This window comes from Musa acuminata, unplaced genomic scaffold, assembly GCF_036884655.1.
Source record: "Musa acuminata AAA Group cultivar baxijiao unplaced genomic scaffold, Cavendish_Baxijiao_AAA HiC_scaffold_308, whole genome shotgun sequence".
In the NCBI taxonomy this organism is placed as follows: Eukaryota; Viridiplantae; Streptophyta; class Magnoliopsida; order Zingiberales; family Musaceae; genus Musa; species Musa acuminata.
This window is the reverse complement of record NW_027020568.1, coordinates 6,559-24,832: the sequence shown is the minus strand read 5'-3', so window position 1 is coordinate 24,832 and position 18,274 is coordinate 6,559. Positions and strand designations below refer to the sequence as shown.

General features: G+C 38.9%; 2 protein-coding genes across 7 annotated transcripts; one reads left to right on the top strand and one right to left on the bottom strand.

Moving 5' to 3' along the window:
• Positions 1–941: 941 nt before the first annotated feature.
• Positions 942–8,379, top strand: LOC135657803 (methionine--tRNA ligase, chloroplastic/mitochondrial-like). Its single transcript, XM_065176016.1, has 12 exons — positions 942–1,379; positions 1,955–2,098; positions 2,250–2,399; positions 3,562–3,729; positions 4,296–4,420; positions 4,545–4,638; positions 4,814–4,912; positions 5,686–5,866; positions 5,986–6,101; positions 6,827–6,982; positions 7,405–7,533; positions 8,021–8,379. Exons 1-12 carry the CDS (start codon positions 1,065–1,067, stop codon positions 8,180–8,182), a joined length of 1,839 nt encoding a protein of 612 aa, XP_065032088.1. The 5' UTR covers positions 942–1,064; the 3' UTR covers positions 8,183–8,379.
• An 818-nt stretch (positions 8,380–9,197) lies between these two features.
• Positions 9,198–16,167, bottom strand: LOC135657806 (uncharacterized). 6 transcript variants are annotated; one of them, XM_065176023.1, is made up of 6 exons: positions 15,886–16,167; positions 15,540–15,667; positions 14,283–14,437; positions 12,959–13,183; positions 11,727–12,567; positions 9,198–11,377 (listed from the first exon to the last, which is right to left on the bottom strand). In XM_065176023.1, the coding sequence occupies exons 4-6, from the start codon at positions 13,178–13,180 to the stop codon at positions 9,471–9,473; spliced, it is 2,970 nt and encodes a 989-aa protein (XP_065032095.1). In that variant the 5' UTR covers positions 13,181–13,183; positions 14,283–14,437; positions 15,540–15,667; positions 15,886–16,167; the 3' UTR covers positions 9,198–9,470. The 6 variants fall into 6 exon arrangements, with proteins under 6 accessions (XP_065032095.1, XP_065032092.1, XP_065032097.1 ...); XM_065176020.1 differs by having other exon boundaries at positions 15,567–15,667; XM_065176025.1 differs by lacking the exon at positions 15,540–15,667 and adding an exon at positions 15,231–15,348.
• Between the last annotated feature and the right edge of the window lie 2,107 nt (positions 16,168–18,274).

Sequence of the window (18,274 nt, the reverse complement as noted above, 5' to 3'; positions counted from 1 at the left end):
ACTCATGAGTTCTGAGGATAAATCTTTGATACAAAGCTTTTGATGAAAGACATTTTGATGGATGACTAGCATCCAACTGATACATCTCCAGAACAAGGACTAAATTGTTAGAAGAGGGCCTTGTTCACCATGGCAAGTTGTTCGGAGTACAGACAACCAGTCAGTCCACTGTCTCTTCATCTTCTCCGTCCTACATGTTTTGGTTGGCTACCGATTCCAGAGTCCATCCATGGCTTGGAGCTTCCCACGAGCAGTTTGATAACCTTCAATAACTTTAGTCTGTTCATCTGTGCTTGCTTTCTCCATCCTACATGTTTTGGTTGGTTACCGATTCCAGAGTCCATCCATGGATTGGAGCTTCCAACAAGCAGTTTGATGACCTTCAGTATTTTTAGTCTGTTCATCCGTGCTTGCTTTCTCAGCAGGCACGGATGTGGCCTCCAGTCTCGGGAATGGCTATTGACATCCGAGATCAGCACGGAATCACCACATAATTCAATCACCTGCCTTCAGCTTTCCTCTATCGTGATTCTTGTACTGTTCTTGAAGCAGTAACTTCGGTTCAGACCGTAGAACAACAGGCCGATTCATTTCCATGCATGCAGGCATATCTCCTCGATGGCGATGGAGTGATCGGGACGCAGAATGATCAAGATGGTGCGACAAGGTCAACTGGTTACAGTGAATTCGACATCTTTCTCTCATTGATTTGTAGATTTGGTTGTTGATTCAATTTCACGCAGCAGGGGAAGAGAGAAGCGATCGGTACACGAGGAAGAGAGCAGAGCAGCGAAGTGACTTCACAGTTCTTGTCGTGGGTGTCGAACGTTTAAGAGTTGTCTCCTTCCCCTTTGCTGATCCAAACCCGAATCCAATAGCCACGTTCGGACTAAATCCGAACCCTTTTGCCTGCTAATGGATGGTGGATCGGTTCGCCGAGGGTTATCCGATCTCCCTCAAGATTAGGCCGCAGGGGCGAGAGAGAGAGAGAGAGAGAGAGAGGAGAGAGGCGGGCACAGCGCTCGCAGTGAGGTCGATCGGTAGCTCCCACTGCGTCCCTCGCCATGGCCGCCGGTCGAGCTCTGTTATCGTCCCAGAACGGGCTCGCCGCTGTTGCGCCCCTGTCCTCCATAGGTTACCGAGCCAGAGGACTCGCTTCCTCCCTTCCCCTCCTCCGCCGCCGCTGCCCCTCCGCTTTCGCCTCGTCTTCCGCGCGCTGCTGCAGTCGTCCGCATAGCGAGGGCGCCGGGGAACGGGTCATGAAACCCGAAAAGGATGAGGCTTTCGTGCTCACCACCCCTCTTTACTATGTCAATGCGCCGCCCCATATGGGCAGCGCCTATACCACCATCGCCGCTGATGCCATTGCCCGATTCCAGGTGTTTGTAAACCCTCTTTATTAGCCATGTCTATATGTTTTTCTGTTTTATTCATGCCTTATTTGTTGTACGTGATCAGCTTGTGCTTGAATGAGACAAAGGTGGTTGCTTTTGTATTTTTTATCTTTGCAGACTATGTAAACGTTGTGAAAAAAGAAGGCTGCTATTACTAATTTGTATATTTTCTGGATTTCAAGAATCTTCTACGATTGACTTTGAGACACTTAAGACGATTGCCATTCTTTCATTCCTGAAAATTTGCTTTCAGTAAAATGATATTGTTTATTCCATTCATGTCAAAGACAGAATCAATTATGTCATAGGCTTGTCCGACAATATTTGAAATTTATGGGGTTACGCAAGAATGGGTATTGTTAAGCTTAACTCAATAAACAACAGAAGTGGATCCATATGACAAAGGGAATGAAACATTTAGTTAGAAGAAGCCCTGATGCTTTCTTTTATTGTTATGCATGCTCACAAATACTTAAATCTATTTATTTTAAACTACAGTTTATTTTCATACTCATACCATGTAGTTGAACTTTAATGTCTTCGTTACTTCTTTTACACAGAGGCTCCTAGGAAAGAAAGTTGTATTCATCACAGGAACCGATGAGCATGGAGAAAAAATTGCTGCTGCTGCAGAAGCTAGTGGCAGGAGCCCCAGAGAACATTGTGATACTATTTCCCAGTCTTATAGGATTCTGTGGAGAGAGGTCAATTTCATTACCATTGTTGTATTAATTAAAGAACAAGTTCTTTACAATGCTTCTTTAAGTTATGGCTCAAATTATGTGAGTCCATGATGAATTTAATTGTTCTTGGTATCCGGTAAAGAGAATATTACCCTCCATTGTTTGGTTGCAGCTAGATATAGCATATGACAAGTTTATCCGCACTACTGATTCGAAGCATGAAGCAATAGTCAAAGAATTTTACTCTAGAGTGCTTAACAATGGCGATATATACAGGGCTGATTATGAGGGTCTCTACTGTGTGAACTGCGAGGAGTACAAGGTTTGGTATCTGCAAATTTTCATTAGGTTATTTCAAATGCCTGTATTATATTAATGTGTCAAAATGATTTAAAATTATGACATGCAACCAAAACTACAGGTCCTCCAGCAAAAGAGGGAAAAAGAGATTATTCTACCCTTGAAGATCTAAGTGATGTTTACTGTGAAATTTGTTATGCAGAAGCACAAGTCAAGTCATAATGTCATTGTCCACTAGAATCATTTCATTTCTTTTCTAGGCTTAGGTGTTTAAAACCACTTGTACCTTTTTTGTCTCTCTTCTTCAACTATAAACAATTATCTTAAGCTGATTACAATAATAAAAGTTTTGTCAAGAAGTATGGTTAAACTGTTAAATTTTCTTCCAACGTATACTAGTGTGAAGTACCATGTTTTACTGTGCAGATTGTAATGGAACTTTCTGTAGATGCATACTTATTCTGTGATCCTTTTGAATTATACTAATTAGATGCAATCTCTAGTCAAGAATCTGGTCCATGTAGTAGTCTGATTTGATGGTCGTGTGTTGTATATGTTATGGCCTCTGTACTCCCATGGTTGACCTAATATGAACTAATGAACTTTATAACTTACTATCTAATCCTACAGAGCTACTTTTGTGTAGTCCTTTTGGGTTTAAGTTCATGTGGTTTCAGGACTGTCATGATGGAATAGGTCATGGGAGCTGACATAGGACTATGGTTATGTAGTAAGACCAAAAGATTGGCTAACCATGGGGCAGTTTCAGGGTCACAAGTTTTTATTTGTGTCAAAATGATCCTGAGTTCTGTTTTCACACTTTTATTGTTGAGAAAGAATTACTTATAATGATTCTAAGTGAGATGATAATACGATTGACATTTGGTTGTCAGCTAACTACGTTGGAGAGAATAAGTTTTATAGGTATAATGATATCAAATTTTCGCTTCAGATCAGAATAGATTGAATTGGAATCATTAAATGCTTATGACATCATAGATGATTAGGCATATACTCAATTTTTTCTTGAGATTTTGTGTAATATGCTAGGATATATCTTTGTAATGATAACTTGATGAGCAACACATCATTATTTATGCATCCATGTTCTGTATATTGATGTTTTACAAGTAAGTTGATCTGTTGTTCCATTCTTTGTATTATCATTTTGGTACTACATGCAGGATGAAAAAGAATTGCTTGAGAATAACTGTTGCCCAATGCATTTAAAGCCTTGTGTTCGTCGGAAGGAAGATAACTATTTTTTTGCATTATCAAAGTATCAGAAAACACTGGAAGATTATTTAACATCCAATCCAGATTTTGTGAAGCCTTTATTCCGCCTGAATGAGGTGAGAGTTCAAATGTGTTCTCGCCTTTGGTGCATTATGAATTTACTCATAGAAATTGAGCAGACTACTATTGTTGATACAATTGGATCACAGTCATGAGACCCAAGATGTGCACTAGAGTGCAGTATAGTTGGCTTCATTTTCATTAGCTCTCAAATTCAGATACTTTTTTTGTTTGACTTCTTGATTGCGTGAGTTTTACGTCTTTCTACCCACCAAGAATGTACGGTTTTTATAAGATATGTCTATGATTTTGCAACATGATCATGGCCATTTTCTTTAGTTATATATTCACTGAGATGGAATTTTGTAACCAACAGGGCTTAAATTAAAATTAAAAACAATTGTCATACTTTGCAAAATTTTAAGAAAAATGTGTCATGAACCTTGAAGGCCATTGGGAGATTCCTTTGAAGCTTTCCTTCTTTGAGCACTGTATAGTTTAACTCATCCAAATATTATAATATCTTGTGTTAGCATTCTTTTAGCTTATGTGATCCCAGGCATCTGTATCCTAAAACAAATATGGATTCTTACTGCATTTACCCATCATGATACTTATTTAGGTGCAAGGTTGGATAAAAAGTGGACTGAGAGATTTCTCTATATCCCGCTCATCCGTAGAGTGGGGCATACCTGTGCCTAATGATGATAAACAAACTATATATGTCTGGTTTGATGCTTTATTGGGGTAAGTTATCATTCGGTTTCCATTTTGTTACAGTTGAAAATCCCATAGTTTACAGAATATGTGTATATAAATACTATTTAGATGAAACTGCTGAGCCTTCTTGAACACTGAGTTCATTGTGTAGGTATGTTTCTGCATTGTTAGAGGAGGGTGAGCAAACAAATTTAGAACAAGCTGTTTGTTCTGGTTGGCCTGCTTCACTGCACTTAATAGGCAAGGTATGAATTGTTATCTTCATTTCTCATCAGAGTGATAGTTACCTCATTGTTGTCTTTATGGTCTCAACTCCTCACACAACATAATATGTCTGAGGACATGACTTTCACTTATAAGTCCTCCTCCAGGCTCTTTCACTTATATGCATTGCTAATACTTTGTGCTGCACATCTGAAGGATATCTTGCGGTTTCATGCGGTTTACTGGCCTGCTATGCTACTATCAGCAGGATTAAGTGTTCCAAACATGGTATTTGGGCATGGATTCTTGACGAAGGTATTGCTGCTCTTACTGTTGCTCTTAGCATTGGCTTTTATTCAGGTTGTGGTTGACACATGTACTGTAGTTTGACTTAAGTTAGTGAAAACACCAAAAAACTTCCATATATATACATATGCATATATAGAATTTTGAACGACTCTTGTTGTCCTTGTTTTCTAGGAGCTCAATTTCCATTTTGATAGGTAGATATTTTTTTTATGATTCTTCCTCTTAGTTTACTTTTTTGTATGTGAAATGGACTTCTTGCCTGTACTCTGGTTTTCTGCACTGTTGCTTATGATCTGTGATGGAAGAAAACCTATAAGGGTGCTCAGGCTAAACCTAACTCCTCATATATTAAGAATGAAGAAACAAGGATACATCTATCTTAATAAATCATCAATAGCGTGTAGCAACTTATTTGATGCTCAGTGCAGCTATAGTTTTATCTTCATGCTTTCATATCGTCTCCCTGAACTTTCCATTATTCGGTTTTGTGTTGCATAATGTTGGTTCCTAGGCTTTGTCCTTGAATATTGAGCAAAATTGTTAGTATCATTGGCAAATATGCCAAAGGAAATGATTATTTTGGTAATCATAAGCAAAATAGTTGAAATAATTTGTCAGTCCTTCCTTGTCGGTTCATTTTCTATAATCGTTGATGCTAGGACTTCCTTCTAGTACTTCATTTGTCAGCATAAATTGTTCAAAAATTGTGGATCTTGATTATTTATCTCATATATTTATTTCCATTTCATGCAGCAATGCTTTTTATTTTGAAATTTTAGGATGGTATGAAGATGGGGAAATCACTAGGAAATACACTTGAACCGAAGGATCTAGTGCAAAGATTTGGAGCTGATGCTGTTAGGTATTTTTTCTTGCGGGAAGTGGAATTTGGTAATGATGGGGATTATTCAGAGGATCGGTTCATCAACATTGTGAATGCACATCTTGCTAACACAATTGGTAATATCCATTTCGGTATCTTTTTTTCTTGGTTGAGTTTAGTTGATCTTTTTCTTGTCTCTGGACATCAGTTCTGTTACAAAGTAATCTTGGAATGTAATAATATCATTTATGTACAGGAAACCTTCTGAACCGTACCCTTGGGCTTTTAAAGAAAAACTGCCAGTCAATGTTGGCCTTTGATTCCATTATTGCAGCTGAAGGAAACTCATTTAAAGATTCTGTAGACCAATTGGTAAGTCTGAATAACGTGTCCTTGATCGTCCGACTCATGTCCTGATGTTACCATTCTCTTGAATTGTACTTTACAACTTTTTAATCTGATCTCTGCTTATGATTCAGTCAAAGCGTCCAATGATTTTCCATGACAATATGTATTCTGTATCTTATTTGACATGGTGTTCTTGTTTTATTTTGGTGTTAGTATTGCAGACAGTAAGTATTGTTCTTGTATGTTGAAATAGCTGTTTACTCTATTGACAAACAAAAAGAACGATTAATTAGCTTCAAAGTCTTAAGCCGTAGCTGCTTAAGGTCCTTTAGATGTTTCTCTCCTCCTGTTTAACTTTCTTGAGGATGACATGTGACATCATTCTATGACATCATCCATTTGTTTGAGAGTTGTGGGATCCTTCCACAAGGGCTTCTAATCGAGTCTATACTGTTCTGTGCTCTGATGTCTGAATACACCTCAGAATTTAGTTTGACCCACTCTTCTTTTCTCGAGTCCAAGAATATCATTCAAACATGGCACTCAGATAACTGGAGAATATCGTGCCATGTTAGACATGATTAAGCAGGCAACATGGCGAGCTTTTTTAGAACAGTGATAATCTCAAAGACAACAAATAAACAGAGATCCCAGTTTCAGACAATATGAATTTTTTACATCTGGATTCTGGCATATTTGAAATATTCCATTTTAGTTTGCACTTTCTCATGAATAGCTTGCTTGCGTAGGTAGAGAAGGCCAAGTACCATTATGAGAACCTTTCATTATCATCAGCATGCGAATCTGTCTTAGATATTGCGAATGCTGGTAACCTTTATATGGATGAACGTGCTCCATGGTCTCTTTTCAAGCAAGGTGGTGCAAGTTCTGAAATGGCTGCAAAGGCAAGCTTTGAAACTGGCTATTTTCATCTTTGTATTCAATTAGTTTGTTATAATCACATGCTACTTTTACTTGGGAATTTTCTGCATATCTTTATGGAAATTACTCCTATGTTTGGCGAAAATGTTATTAATGTCTAGACAGCATACCCACTACACTAACAATGACCGAGAATTCAAACTCTTGAGATACAGCATTGGTAAAGATAAAAACAAAAAGGTTCTTTCCTGCTTGAAATATTTTCATCTGTTCGATAACACTAAATCATTAACCCAAAAGATACATAATCCTGCTAATTTGTGTTTTCTTTAATTGGGATCACTATAACAAGACTGTGTTGTAATCCTGTTAAGTATTTTTCTCAAGAACTAGATTATGTATTTATGCAATTTATGGTATCATGTTGCATTTATTTTGACCTCAGGATCTCGTCATAATACTGGAAGTAATGAGAATAATAGCAACTGCTCTATCTCCGATCACTCCAAGCCTGTGTTCCAGAATATATAGCCAACTTGGGTTTTCAAAGGAACAATTTGAAGCAGCAACATGGGTATGATCTAAATCTTTAAGGATCTTCTCTTTTTCCTTCTTATGACACACTTCTGACTGCTTGGGCAAAGACAAGTGTGTCCTGAAATCACAATGAGCAGCTCTTTTCTACCTTGTATTGTTTTGTTACAATGGGCTCCATCCTTCGAAACAGAATTGTTATATGACTCGATCATTTGAGTTGTCACCACAGCAAACCTAAGTAACATGCTGATCACAACCTTGAAAGGAGTTGTATTGTTTTGTTATGATGGGCTCCATCCTTCTAAACAGAATCGTTATATGACTCGATCATTTGAGTTGTTACCACAGCAAACCAAAGTAACATGCTGATCACATCCTTGAAATGAGCTACTTCGTGTCTTTAATAAAACTTGTTGGTGTGCTGAAGTTTCCCAGAGCATTCATCCAACTTTCATAAGTTCTATTATGTTTCATGAATTCTAAATTCGTCTTGTGTAGTTAACCTGTTTTTCTTGCCACCGCAGGATGATACCAAATGGGGAGGGCTGAAGGCAGGTCAGATAATGGCAGAGCCTAAGCCAGTTTTTGCAAGGATCGAAAACATTGACGATGGAAATGAGGTGGTCCAAAACAAGAACAAAGACAAGAAAAAAGCTTCGCGCCGGCAAGGGCTTGTAGAGGCTTAATGCTACATCTGCTAGCATTCGCAGGTTATATAATTTGTCTTTTTTTTTGTCACAATTTTTTTTCTTTTTGGAGATTATGTAGGTGCAGCCCTTAAAGCTGTCGATTGAGAGGAAAAGCTATTTATGCATCCGTCTGTAGTATCTTGGAATGTTTACTATTTAGCCTCTGCATTCAAGATGAAGTTTTCTTGGAACAATTCCAATGTACCATTTCTTTTGCTTTTTCTTTCGTCAGTGAGCAATGCCACTTTGGTTTATGTCTGGATACTATTTGATTTAATGATTATTAATAAAAATTGTGATTAATAGCTATCGTACTCTTCATTTTTTTCCGAGATCGCTGCTTTTGGGTGGAATCCTGCTGTCCTCGCGTCTTCAGGGAACATGTTATGTGGTAGACGTGGCGCTTTTCTAATTGGTAGGCTTCTTCGGGACCCACGGTCGTTAACTTGAAACGCTGGCCAGGCGGAAATACCACGTCGGATCAGAGTCCTGTGCGGTGGCTGAGACAAGACAGCTGAGCCAGCCGCCAATTGGGACCATCACCAAGATCCTGGTCTTGTCGAAATCTGACACATGGTGCGTTATTTGTCGTGCGGAGATGAGATGGACGGCCAGCGACAGCCAACCGAATCATAATAAGATCACACTGATACGATTTAGTTAACATCGACATGGATTGTGCTCTCATAGATTCGACTTCGTACTTCCAACAAATCTACGCCGTCCTTTGGTCCATTATTTGAAGTTTAGTTGTGCCACTCGACCTGCAAGTTGAAAACATAGAAGAAATTATCAACATTATTGGAAATAGTAAAGATGAATATTTTGTATGCTTTGTTTCCTCCAAAGACCAAATAAAATGAATGAAACAGAACACTTAGATTCATCACTCACTTTTATGAATGACATTATTTCACCAGTTAAACTGCAGATAAATCCCCATCCACAAACCGACAATACTGATCGATATGATGATAATTAACATGTCTGAATGACACCAGTACAAGAAACCTGTCTGAATCTGTCCTCAGTATCCACTCTATATATTTCATTTCAAAGGTTAAACATCATTGACATAAACTGAGAGGTTATACAGCTCTTTTAACCAACTATTTCTACTGTCCTATTTTTGGAGATATAGTTCGCCAATTATTTCATCTTAAAGTGCATAGTACTAAGCCTGAATAAAGACCAACATTTACAGTGCATCTCATGTCTAAATCTACCAATTAACCAAAAAAACTGTCATTCCTTTGATCCCAACTACCATACTTCTTTAACTCCTCTATCCCTGAGGAGCAGGCGCGTTGCCTGATGGCATTCTTTGTCTGCGACACCTTCTTGTTGTCCTTCCCCATGCCATTATGTTTCTCCCATCATTTTCTAACTCGGAGTGAATAGGCTGCGTTCGAGGGGGACTGTCTGTAACCTCCACGGCGGTGATGGCCAAGTCTCTCGGCCGCCTCCTCCCCCTTGTTTGGAAACTGGCACTGTTTTGGCACGTGCTCCTAGCGGAGCTAATTTGCCATGACTTGCCTGATCTTGTCACCCCTCCAAGAGCCTGAAGATCCTCAGTCACTTCATGCCTTGACAGGGATGCAAGTGCTGGTAGGACATCTTTCTGGAAATCTCTCCTCTGCCTTCTTCTTCTTGCCTGGCCCCTACGAGGCTTGGTGAGAAGAAATGCGGCCATGGACTTCTCATCCTCTGGCTTTTCTTGTCGACATGGTTTGCAACAATATTCATCTGCCTTGAGTTCTTCAAGCTTCAATGTCATTGACTCGAAGACATCCAATCCATCATCTTCTGAAGCATCACAGTTGCCTTCTCCACTTCCTTTTGACTCTGCATCGTGTGTAACCAACTCTGCCAACATGTACAAGGAATCACATGAGGACGGAGCAAAGGGGTGACATGCGACCTTATCTGAATCTTTATGTACATTCATTGACATGGAAACAATAGCATCTGCTGCCAGTATGACATGAGGATCTTGAGAGGATATCTTCTCTTGTGATATTTCAACTGTTGTCTTTGAGTAATTAATATCTACAAGCTTGGCCCCGGAAAATGTATTTTCTTCTTCCAGTTCATCAGCTGGTGCTTCCAAATCAATTTTGCATGTTGGTTTGCCAGCAACTCTTGGCCAAGGAAATGATGGTGGAATCTGTGTCTCACCTTCAGCTGACATTCTAAACGACTGAGGATCAATGATAGGCGTTAGATCAGAGTTCAGATTGATGTCGTTTCTTAAACCTGGATAGAAATTTCTGCCTGCCTTTCCTTTTCCGTAGTCCTTTGCATCATCAGCTAGAGAGTGTACATCGTATGAAATAGAATTTGAGTAGCTGAAATTCCTACAGGAGTTCTCAGGTAGGCAAAAAATTCTTTTACTATTCAAGCTGTCAGATGTTTGGCTCGTTTGAATTCTGCTTTCCTTGATGTCGAATGATGGCAAAGGTTGCTTTGCGGCAAAAATGGAAGGACCTTCGTCCTTGACTCCTTCTGTAAACTCAGTAAAAATTAGCTGAGAATAATCCCTACTGAATTGCAGATCTAATCGAGTGTCACATTCTTTTATGCCAGTAGAACCACTGGGAGATGGCTTTTCTCTATGCCAAATTATGCCCTTGGATGATTCATGATGCTTCCTGATTAAATTTTGCCGATCAGTGAGATCACTTTGGCTGCAACAAAGGATAGCCTGGTTCGATTGCACATCCTTAGCATACTTAACATCTACGAAGTGCAAACTCTTTAAGCACTTCCGGGGTTCATGGATTTCAGAGTTTGCATATTCTGAAGTATCACTGTTGTTACCAAGGCTTTGCATCCTTAGGTTACAGGGTAAAAGGTGGGTTCCAGTTAAAGAAGTAGAATTCATTTGGCTACCATGATGAAGGCCGTTCACATTGGATGAGAATTTATTATCAAGTCTCAACTGTGGTTGCAGATCCACATTGCATGGTACTTTCTCACAACCAACATTGTTGCTTTGTTTAACTGCATTATAACTCTTGCTCTGTCCATTCAACATTGAAGATGCACTAGAACCTGGAAGTGCTTGAACTGCAATGGGAATGTGGCTTTCTTGAGTTGTATCAAGTGTCAACTTTATTGATCCGCATGACAATGGAAACTTCTCATTAAATAGGCCAGAATTGTAGGAACTCACAGCAATTCTACTTTGTCCTGTGAAAAACCAGACAGTGAGTTATATATCAGATCCTGAGGAGAACTAGCACATAAACAAAGGTCGCAAAGAGCTAAAAATAGATATGCAACAGAAATTTGACTGATTAAAAAAATAGATGTATATGACTTGAATGCTTGGTAGAGTGGACTATAGTAAAGAGTTCAAAAAATAAATCTAGTATGTGCAAGAAATATCATCAACAAAGAAACATTCAGATAACATATTAAGCCAATCCATGAATATTGCTGCCGTCTAAGATGTAAGAACTTTCTGCCGTTAATGAATTGCATCTCTATAGACAAATAAAAGGTTCATGAGTTCAAGAATATCAGCCATTGATCTTACCACAATTGTTGTGTAACACTTGTTGTTCCTGTCCTTTATCAGCTCTGTCTACATTGAGGTAACTTGAGCTAACCACTTGATCACCATGTTTGTCCATGAAAGGATTTGTATGCGGAGAACTAGTTTTTGATCTCATTGTTGTCCAAGGCTTTTGAAGTTGTTTGGAGTCCACATTCAAACCATTGAATTTACAACTACCTGAACCTACGGTCCCTCTCTCACATGAATCTTCAGTAGGCTCATTCAGATCAGCAAAACTGTGAATGGGTAGACCATTTCTTGAATGCAGATTTAATTTTAGAGCACCTTTTCCAAAGCCAGGAACCTCAACACTGCCAAGAGACAACTTTACCTCATTGTCAGCATCGATGCCATGAATCATGTTAATAGTCTCAGCAGCCATAGCACATGGCTCAACATCAATTTTACCCTCTGTATGTTTTGTGTCTTCATTTTCAATATAAGCATCAGCAGGAAGGTGAAGGTCCAGAATTCTTCTAGGAAATCCACTGAGCTTAGCCTCCTTTGGTCTGTCATCCTTAACAAACCCTCCATTTTTAGCTGAAATTGAATTGCATTGTGTTGCACTTTCTTCGAGAAAATTTAAGAAGTTTCTCCTGTCATCAACATCTGTAACATTTGCTGTACTCTGACAAGTGCTTAGTAGAGGTGGGGGAGGTAAATGCCATACACTTTCGCTAAATTCAGGATGCATCTGATGAGATGCAAACATACTTGACCTAGATATCACCATTGGTCCAGAAAATTCATTCAGGTTTTTTTTCTTAAAGTCATGCATCAACTCCTTTTGTGTTCTATAAAGACGATGTAGCTCAAAAACCTGAATCATAGAATACAACTTGAGTATTAAAAAAATGGATCCAAATTTTCACGAAAAGCAATGGTAAATGTTGAATTTTCTGCCCTGACAAGGGCCAATGCTGTAATTTAAATCGAAAAAGAATTTGTCCTGGGAATGGGACAAAAAAAATCATTTTGTCCTGTGATGAATAGTTGCAGTAACTTATACAGAAAAGGAAAATACTCCCTATTCTTCAAACTATTATAATGATAGCCTTTTTATTTAAAGGGTCTCTACTGGACGATAAAAGGTTGCATATTGTAGTATCCATCAAATGCATTGTACTCCCAGCACGTGCACATCCAAAAAGATAATGCCTCAGTTTTAATACTGAGTTGCAACTATGATTTATTTTGATGTAAAAACAAACCTGTCTCTGGAATATAGCTTCATGTTCCAGCATTGTCCGCTTCAACATTTCTTTGTCATAGTCTAACCAGCTACTAACTCCCCTTAGTTTGAAATTATTGTGCATTTGCCTGCTGAATGTTTTATCTTCAGAAAAACGAGACCAACTGTAGTTTGCATCCTCATGTAGATCACTTATTGGATATCCTGGAAGATAGCTTTTACACTGCACCTTTGTTCCCATTCCCTATGAAAATCCCAAGTGTAAGAGTTGAAACAGGAATTATAAAAAGAAAGTCTAAAGGGACTAATTCTTCAATCCTACCAACTATACACTGGAGATCTACAAATTTCAAGAACAAAATTGCTTGTATCATAGTGATAAGATGCATGAGTGAAATTTTCATCTTGTATAGTTGTATTCATGTAAAAAAATATGACATTAAACCAAGATTGTGAGAATCTCATTTTTCTAGAAGATCTTCAGTAACAGGGAGCATAGTGCCATATGCTTGAACAAAAAGAGTCTGGATGCTTAAGAATTATAGCGATAGATCAAGAAGATACCATCTTTATGATCCAAAATATTCCTTTCAGAACGCAGAATATGGAATTACTGAAAGAGCAACTAAGAATGAAATAATGTGATTGGTGACACGTCCCCATCCATGACTATAATATTAATTTTCAGAAGTTGGTAGATTACACAAAAAGCATCCCATATAACTCAGTTCTCGAACCTTCTTGTTGCACGAAAAATGCACCAGATTCAAAACTCTACTAATTGAAGGGTACTGATTCATGCAAATTTCTTTTAAACTCACCCAAATGAAATATTAAATGAGGAACCGTAGCTTTTAGTGAAAGGAAGTTAGTGTTGAGTCAACTCATTTGATTAATATGAACTTCACATCAGTGTGTGTTGATGAAGTCTACCTCACATAATTTTTAAGTTACATTTCAGTATTTCACTTGACAGCTTTTCTGGTGGAAGAGCATGTCTGAACTTTTTAATAGCTTTTGCACTATTATATTACATGAGGAAAAAGCTCCGAAAGATGTTGTCAATGTTGTTAAGTTCCACCAACAGACTTGGACTATGATTATCCAGGATTGCTCTGTGATTGGCAAACTCCATCTGATAAATGCTATTTTATGGGTTAAAATGATATCTTCTGGACATCTCCAGATGGATCTTTGGACATAAAGCATTCCTATTGACAGTTTCAATAGCACGCACTATTAGTCTATTAGCAATGCTATTACAAGTGAGATCAAGTCAGAGAGCAGATAAGGGAACTTTGTCTTAGAACACAATTCAAATTACCAGCAATAGTGGCACTCACAGTAGAAAGTATCCAGCAAAGCAACTACCGGTAGCTTCACTACTTCTAGAACTTGCACATCACCTATAACTATTTTCCGCAAAGCTTAGAACTTTTATATGCTCCATGCCTGGGAAGATGACCTTGGTTTGTTTGCTATTTTGCCTGCAAAAGTGCTGCCAGGCAATCACATGTTAGAAGTATATCATGTACAAATGGATGTTTAATTTTACACAATCGGGAATGCTATAAAGAAGTTGAGAGCGTGCTTGCCAATCAACTTCTATACCAACTTGCAACATAAGCATTGAGTGGTTACCCAGGTTCATAAATCAAATTGAGATCATCGATCTAAACAGTTTGGCGAGCAATAATTTGTTGAAGAGTCGAATCAGAAGAAAACACAATTAATAAAATCCTACGGAATAACAGTTTAAAGGTAGTTCATTTATGATTCATTATAATCATAGCTAAAAATATCTACATGGAGAAGGCAACTGATGAGAAACAAGTGACATGTCTCTCGATGACGAAAAATGAAATGAAGCAATTATCTAACTCAAAAATCCAATTGACTCTATCAAACAAGCACAAGTGTTTATACGACAGCTAAAGCTTTGCCGAATTGGCAACACCTTGTGCCCATGACTGTGTTTTATACAACCACAGAAATTAATTTCAACAATGAAAATACAAGCACATTCACATATGCATGTCCAAAGCCAGTCGAAAAGAACGAACAACTTTGGATGTGGGGTGATTTCGTATGAGCATATTAACAACAGCAGCAAGAAAAATTCCATCTTTCGGCATTAATTTCAAACTTTCAACAATGCCCTGAGACAATTTACTGTTTGTGAGAGAGAAGAATTTGTCTTGCAAAATTTAACAAAGTCAAGAACGTTGACCAGGTTCTCATCATTCATCAAACTAAACGAAGACCAGAACACGGTCAACTCAATGGTACACCTTCTTCCATTACCAATACGGCAATAAAAAATTTGGACTTCCACCATGCTGGGGAATGCTAGGTCTTCAATTTTGTCATGGAACCGAAATCTCCATTTATCCATGGCGGTGATGTATCCTAAGCAACAGGTTAGCAGCAAAATACTGCTCATGAATATTGTCATGGAAACAGGGAATTAAAGAAATCTAGAATAAATGTGTAATCTTACAAATCGGGTTAATCTTTACACGGCATAATTTAAGCTATCAGATCTAAACAAAATCTGCTGGAAACCACGATTCTGGTCAAAATCTAAGTGCTTTATTTACCATAATGAGAAGATAGTCAAACAAAACCTGAAACGAGATCCCCAGATGAGGAGATCAAAGCTCTCCATCTAAAGCCAGAACATGTATCACAAAATGCAAGTCCGCAATCCATCGAAGCATCCGAGGAACTACGAAAGAAAGGAACATCGATAGCTAAGAATGCCAAAAGAATGAACTTTTCGCTCCCGAAACAGACATATAAGAAGCGAGCGACACACGAAACATCCCCCCAAAGCCAAAATTTTCGCCTTTACGAAACAATTCGATAGGAAAATCTCAGACAAGAAAGCCAAACCCAATATCCACACAAACAAAAAGTTATGCAGCCCAAGCGACGCAAATTTACCTGTGTAACCGATAAAGTGGCGGTCAATCCGGAAAGGAAAGAGAGAGAAGGAGAGGCAGGAGCGAAGGAATAGATCAAGAAGCAGTGGTGAAGACCATTTGAAGAAAAAGAGGCTACAGATCTTCATCAAGGTGGAAGGCACATCAGAGAGAGAGAGAGAGAGAAGAAAAGTCTGAGACTTGGGAGGACAGAGAGATCCAAGATAAGGAAATCTCCACCATGAATAAACGACCTTCCAGGCACAGGGACAGGAAACTTGTCAACCTCTGGTCTCACTGACTCTCTCTCTCTCTCTCTCTCTCTCTCTCTCATATTATATGTGTGTGTGTATATATATATATATATATATATATATTGTATTTTCTCACCTACAAAATATTCTTTTTTTCTTGTGGAAACTCACAATATCTTTGTAATAAATAGTTTTCGAGTTTGGATTCCGTTCTCTCTCCCATCATCGGTGTTTCCTGCTGCTGAGAACAGTGAGGAAGAATAAAAAAGAAAGCAAGAAAAATGCAGCCAAAGCTGTTTGTCTTTGTGTTTGGCTGCAAAAAAGGGACAGCACCAGAACTCAAATCTAAACAACCAGCCTTCTTCTTATTGCTTATTTTATTGTACTATCTTATGACTCTCATGGGTATGCAGATTTGGACAGATTTGAGCTGTGGGGTGGGGGGCCAATGAGGGAGAAGGGGCGGGGGGTGTCATGGGACTTACAAAAGTTGGTGGCAATGCCACTCCACTCGAGGATTATTACCAGAATGGGAATTGGATTGACTCATGTGCCCCTCTCTCTCTCTCTCTCTCTCTCATTGTGAGAGGAGACCTTTGATTCATCCGAAAAGATTTGAGGGAATAGCAGACAAAAACAAGGGGTGGGGGGAATAAGATTTTGCTCCTAATGACAAGTTCAGATGGGTGAGGGGTTAGGTCTGCTTGGAATGGGAAGCTGCTTGGCCAAGAGATAAAAGGAACAAAGCTGTTAGGTGGGCCTTTCATGGAAATTGATGATGTTGCTGAAACTAAAGTATTATGCTTTATATATCATCTCAGATTCTTGAAATCCTCTGAAAAGCCAAGCATTGTGAGTGGGATTGACTACAATCTTTTGATCCTGTATGGCATAAGATGGTAGATCAGATAAGAATGGATTAATTATAGATCTTTAACTGCTAAAAATATGTTTCACACTTCATGTCTCAGTTAGAGTCATGCAGAATGCATGAACCTTTCTCTCTCCAAACCATTGTGTGGTCAAGGAGAATCATGGTTGGATTTAAAGATGCTCTGAAACTACTGTATTACTGCTCAAGGACTGGCCAGAATTAACTTTTATGAGGAAGTAGAAAATATGGTAGATTTAGCCACCACCATCACCACCACCACCACCCCCCCCCCCCCCCCACACACACACACAAGAGAGAGAGAGAGAGAGAGAGAGAGAGAGCTTTGATTACATGGGACAGCTTGGAAAGCTCAAGTTGTCATTCCTTTTGGTGCATGAAGGACTCAGATCATTGAGGTGTTATCTCTGGCACCCTTGTGGTGAAAGCAACCAGTCTTTGGACAGGCATTCTTTAGCTGTTGCAGGTGGAAGAGGACTTCCAGCTCTCACCCACTCTACCACTATTTTCCTTGGAGAAGGTGGAGATTCAAGATTGAGGTTCGCAAGAGGACAAGGCTTCCAAAAACCATGAAGAAAGAAGAGGATAAGCATCAGTGACATCAAGCATCTTCTTGTTGTATTTGAAGCTTACCGAATATGTAGAACATCACCATTCAATCACACTGAGGAAAAGAACATTTATGTCAATTCATTGCATACAAATCTGCAAATACCTGCAATTCTGTAGCACTATTACAATATCCTTGGGGCCATATGCAATCAATCCACAGCTCTTCCTCAAAGAAAAAGTACAGATGCAGATACAAATGGAGTTTTCCATCTCGGAGGACCAACAAGATTAGCTCGGATATCGAGTTCTCTCTGCAATTCCAACAGATTTCTCTTCGGAACAGTTCATTTTTGTCTTGCTCACAGGCATCAACGATGCACTGATTTCCAATGTCATCATACATTTCTTCCCATTGATTTAGGATTCAAGCTGCTCGATTTCCCTTCAGACCTCCATGTTTAGCTTGCAAGAAGCTTTCCTCCATTGCAGAACAGAAGAAGCAGAACTGCCATTAACCCATCTGTGGATGGCTTACTCCCAAAGCAATCCCAAACCTCACATGCACATGGTTTCTTCCCATGAACACACTTGCTATACCAAGACATGCTTGTTGCGGTGTGTGTAGGGACCCAAAACCTTGCTTTTTTGGATCCCCGACTTGGGTGGAACATCATCTTTATGGGATACTTGAAGAAAGGGATGCACTAACTCCT

Coding starts and splice junctions, on each gene's coding strand:
- LOC135657803 (XM_065176016.1), top strand. CDS start 1,065: ATGGCCGCCGGTCGAGCTCTGTTATCGTCCCAGAACGGGCTCGCCGCT. Junction 2,099..2,249: donor ATAGGATTCTGTGGAGAGAG/GTCAATTTCATT, acceptor GTTTGGTTGCAG/CTAGATATAGCATATGACAA. Junction 6,983..7,404: donor GTTCTGAAATGGCTGCAAAG/GCAAGCTTTGAA, acceptor TTTTGACCTCAG/GATCTCGTCATAATACTGGA.
- LOC135657806 (XM_065176023.1), bottom strand. CDS start 13,180: ATGGGAACAAAGGTGCAGTGTAAAAGCTATCTTCCAGGATATCCAATA. Junction 12,568..12,958: donor AAGCTATATTCCAGAGACAG/GTTTGTTTTTAC, acceptor TCTATGATTCAG/GTTTTTGAGCTACATCGTCT. Junction 11,378..11,726: donor AGTGTTACACAACAATTGTG/GTAAGATCAATG, acceptor GGTTTTTCACAG/GACAAAGTAGAATTGCTGTG.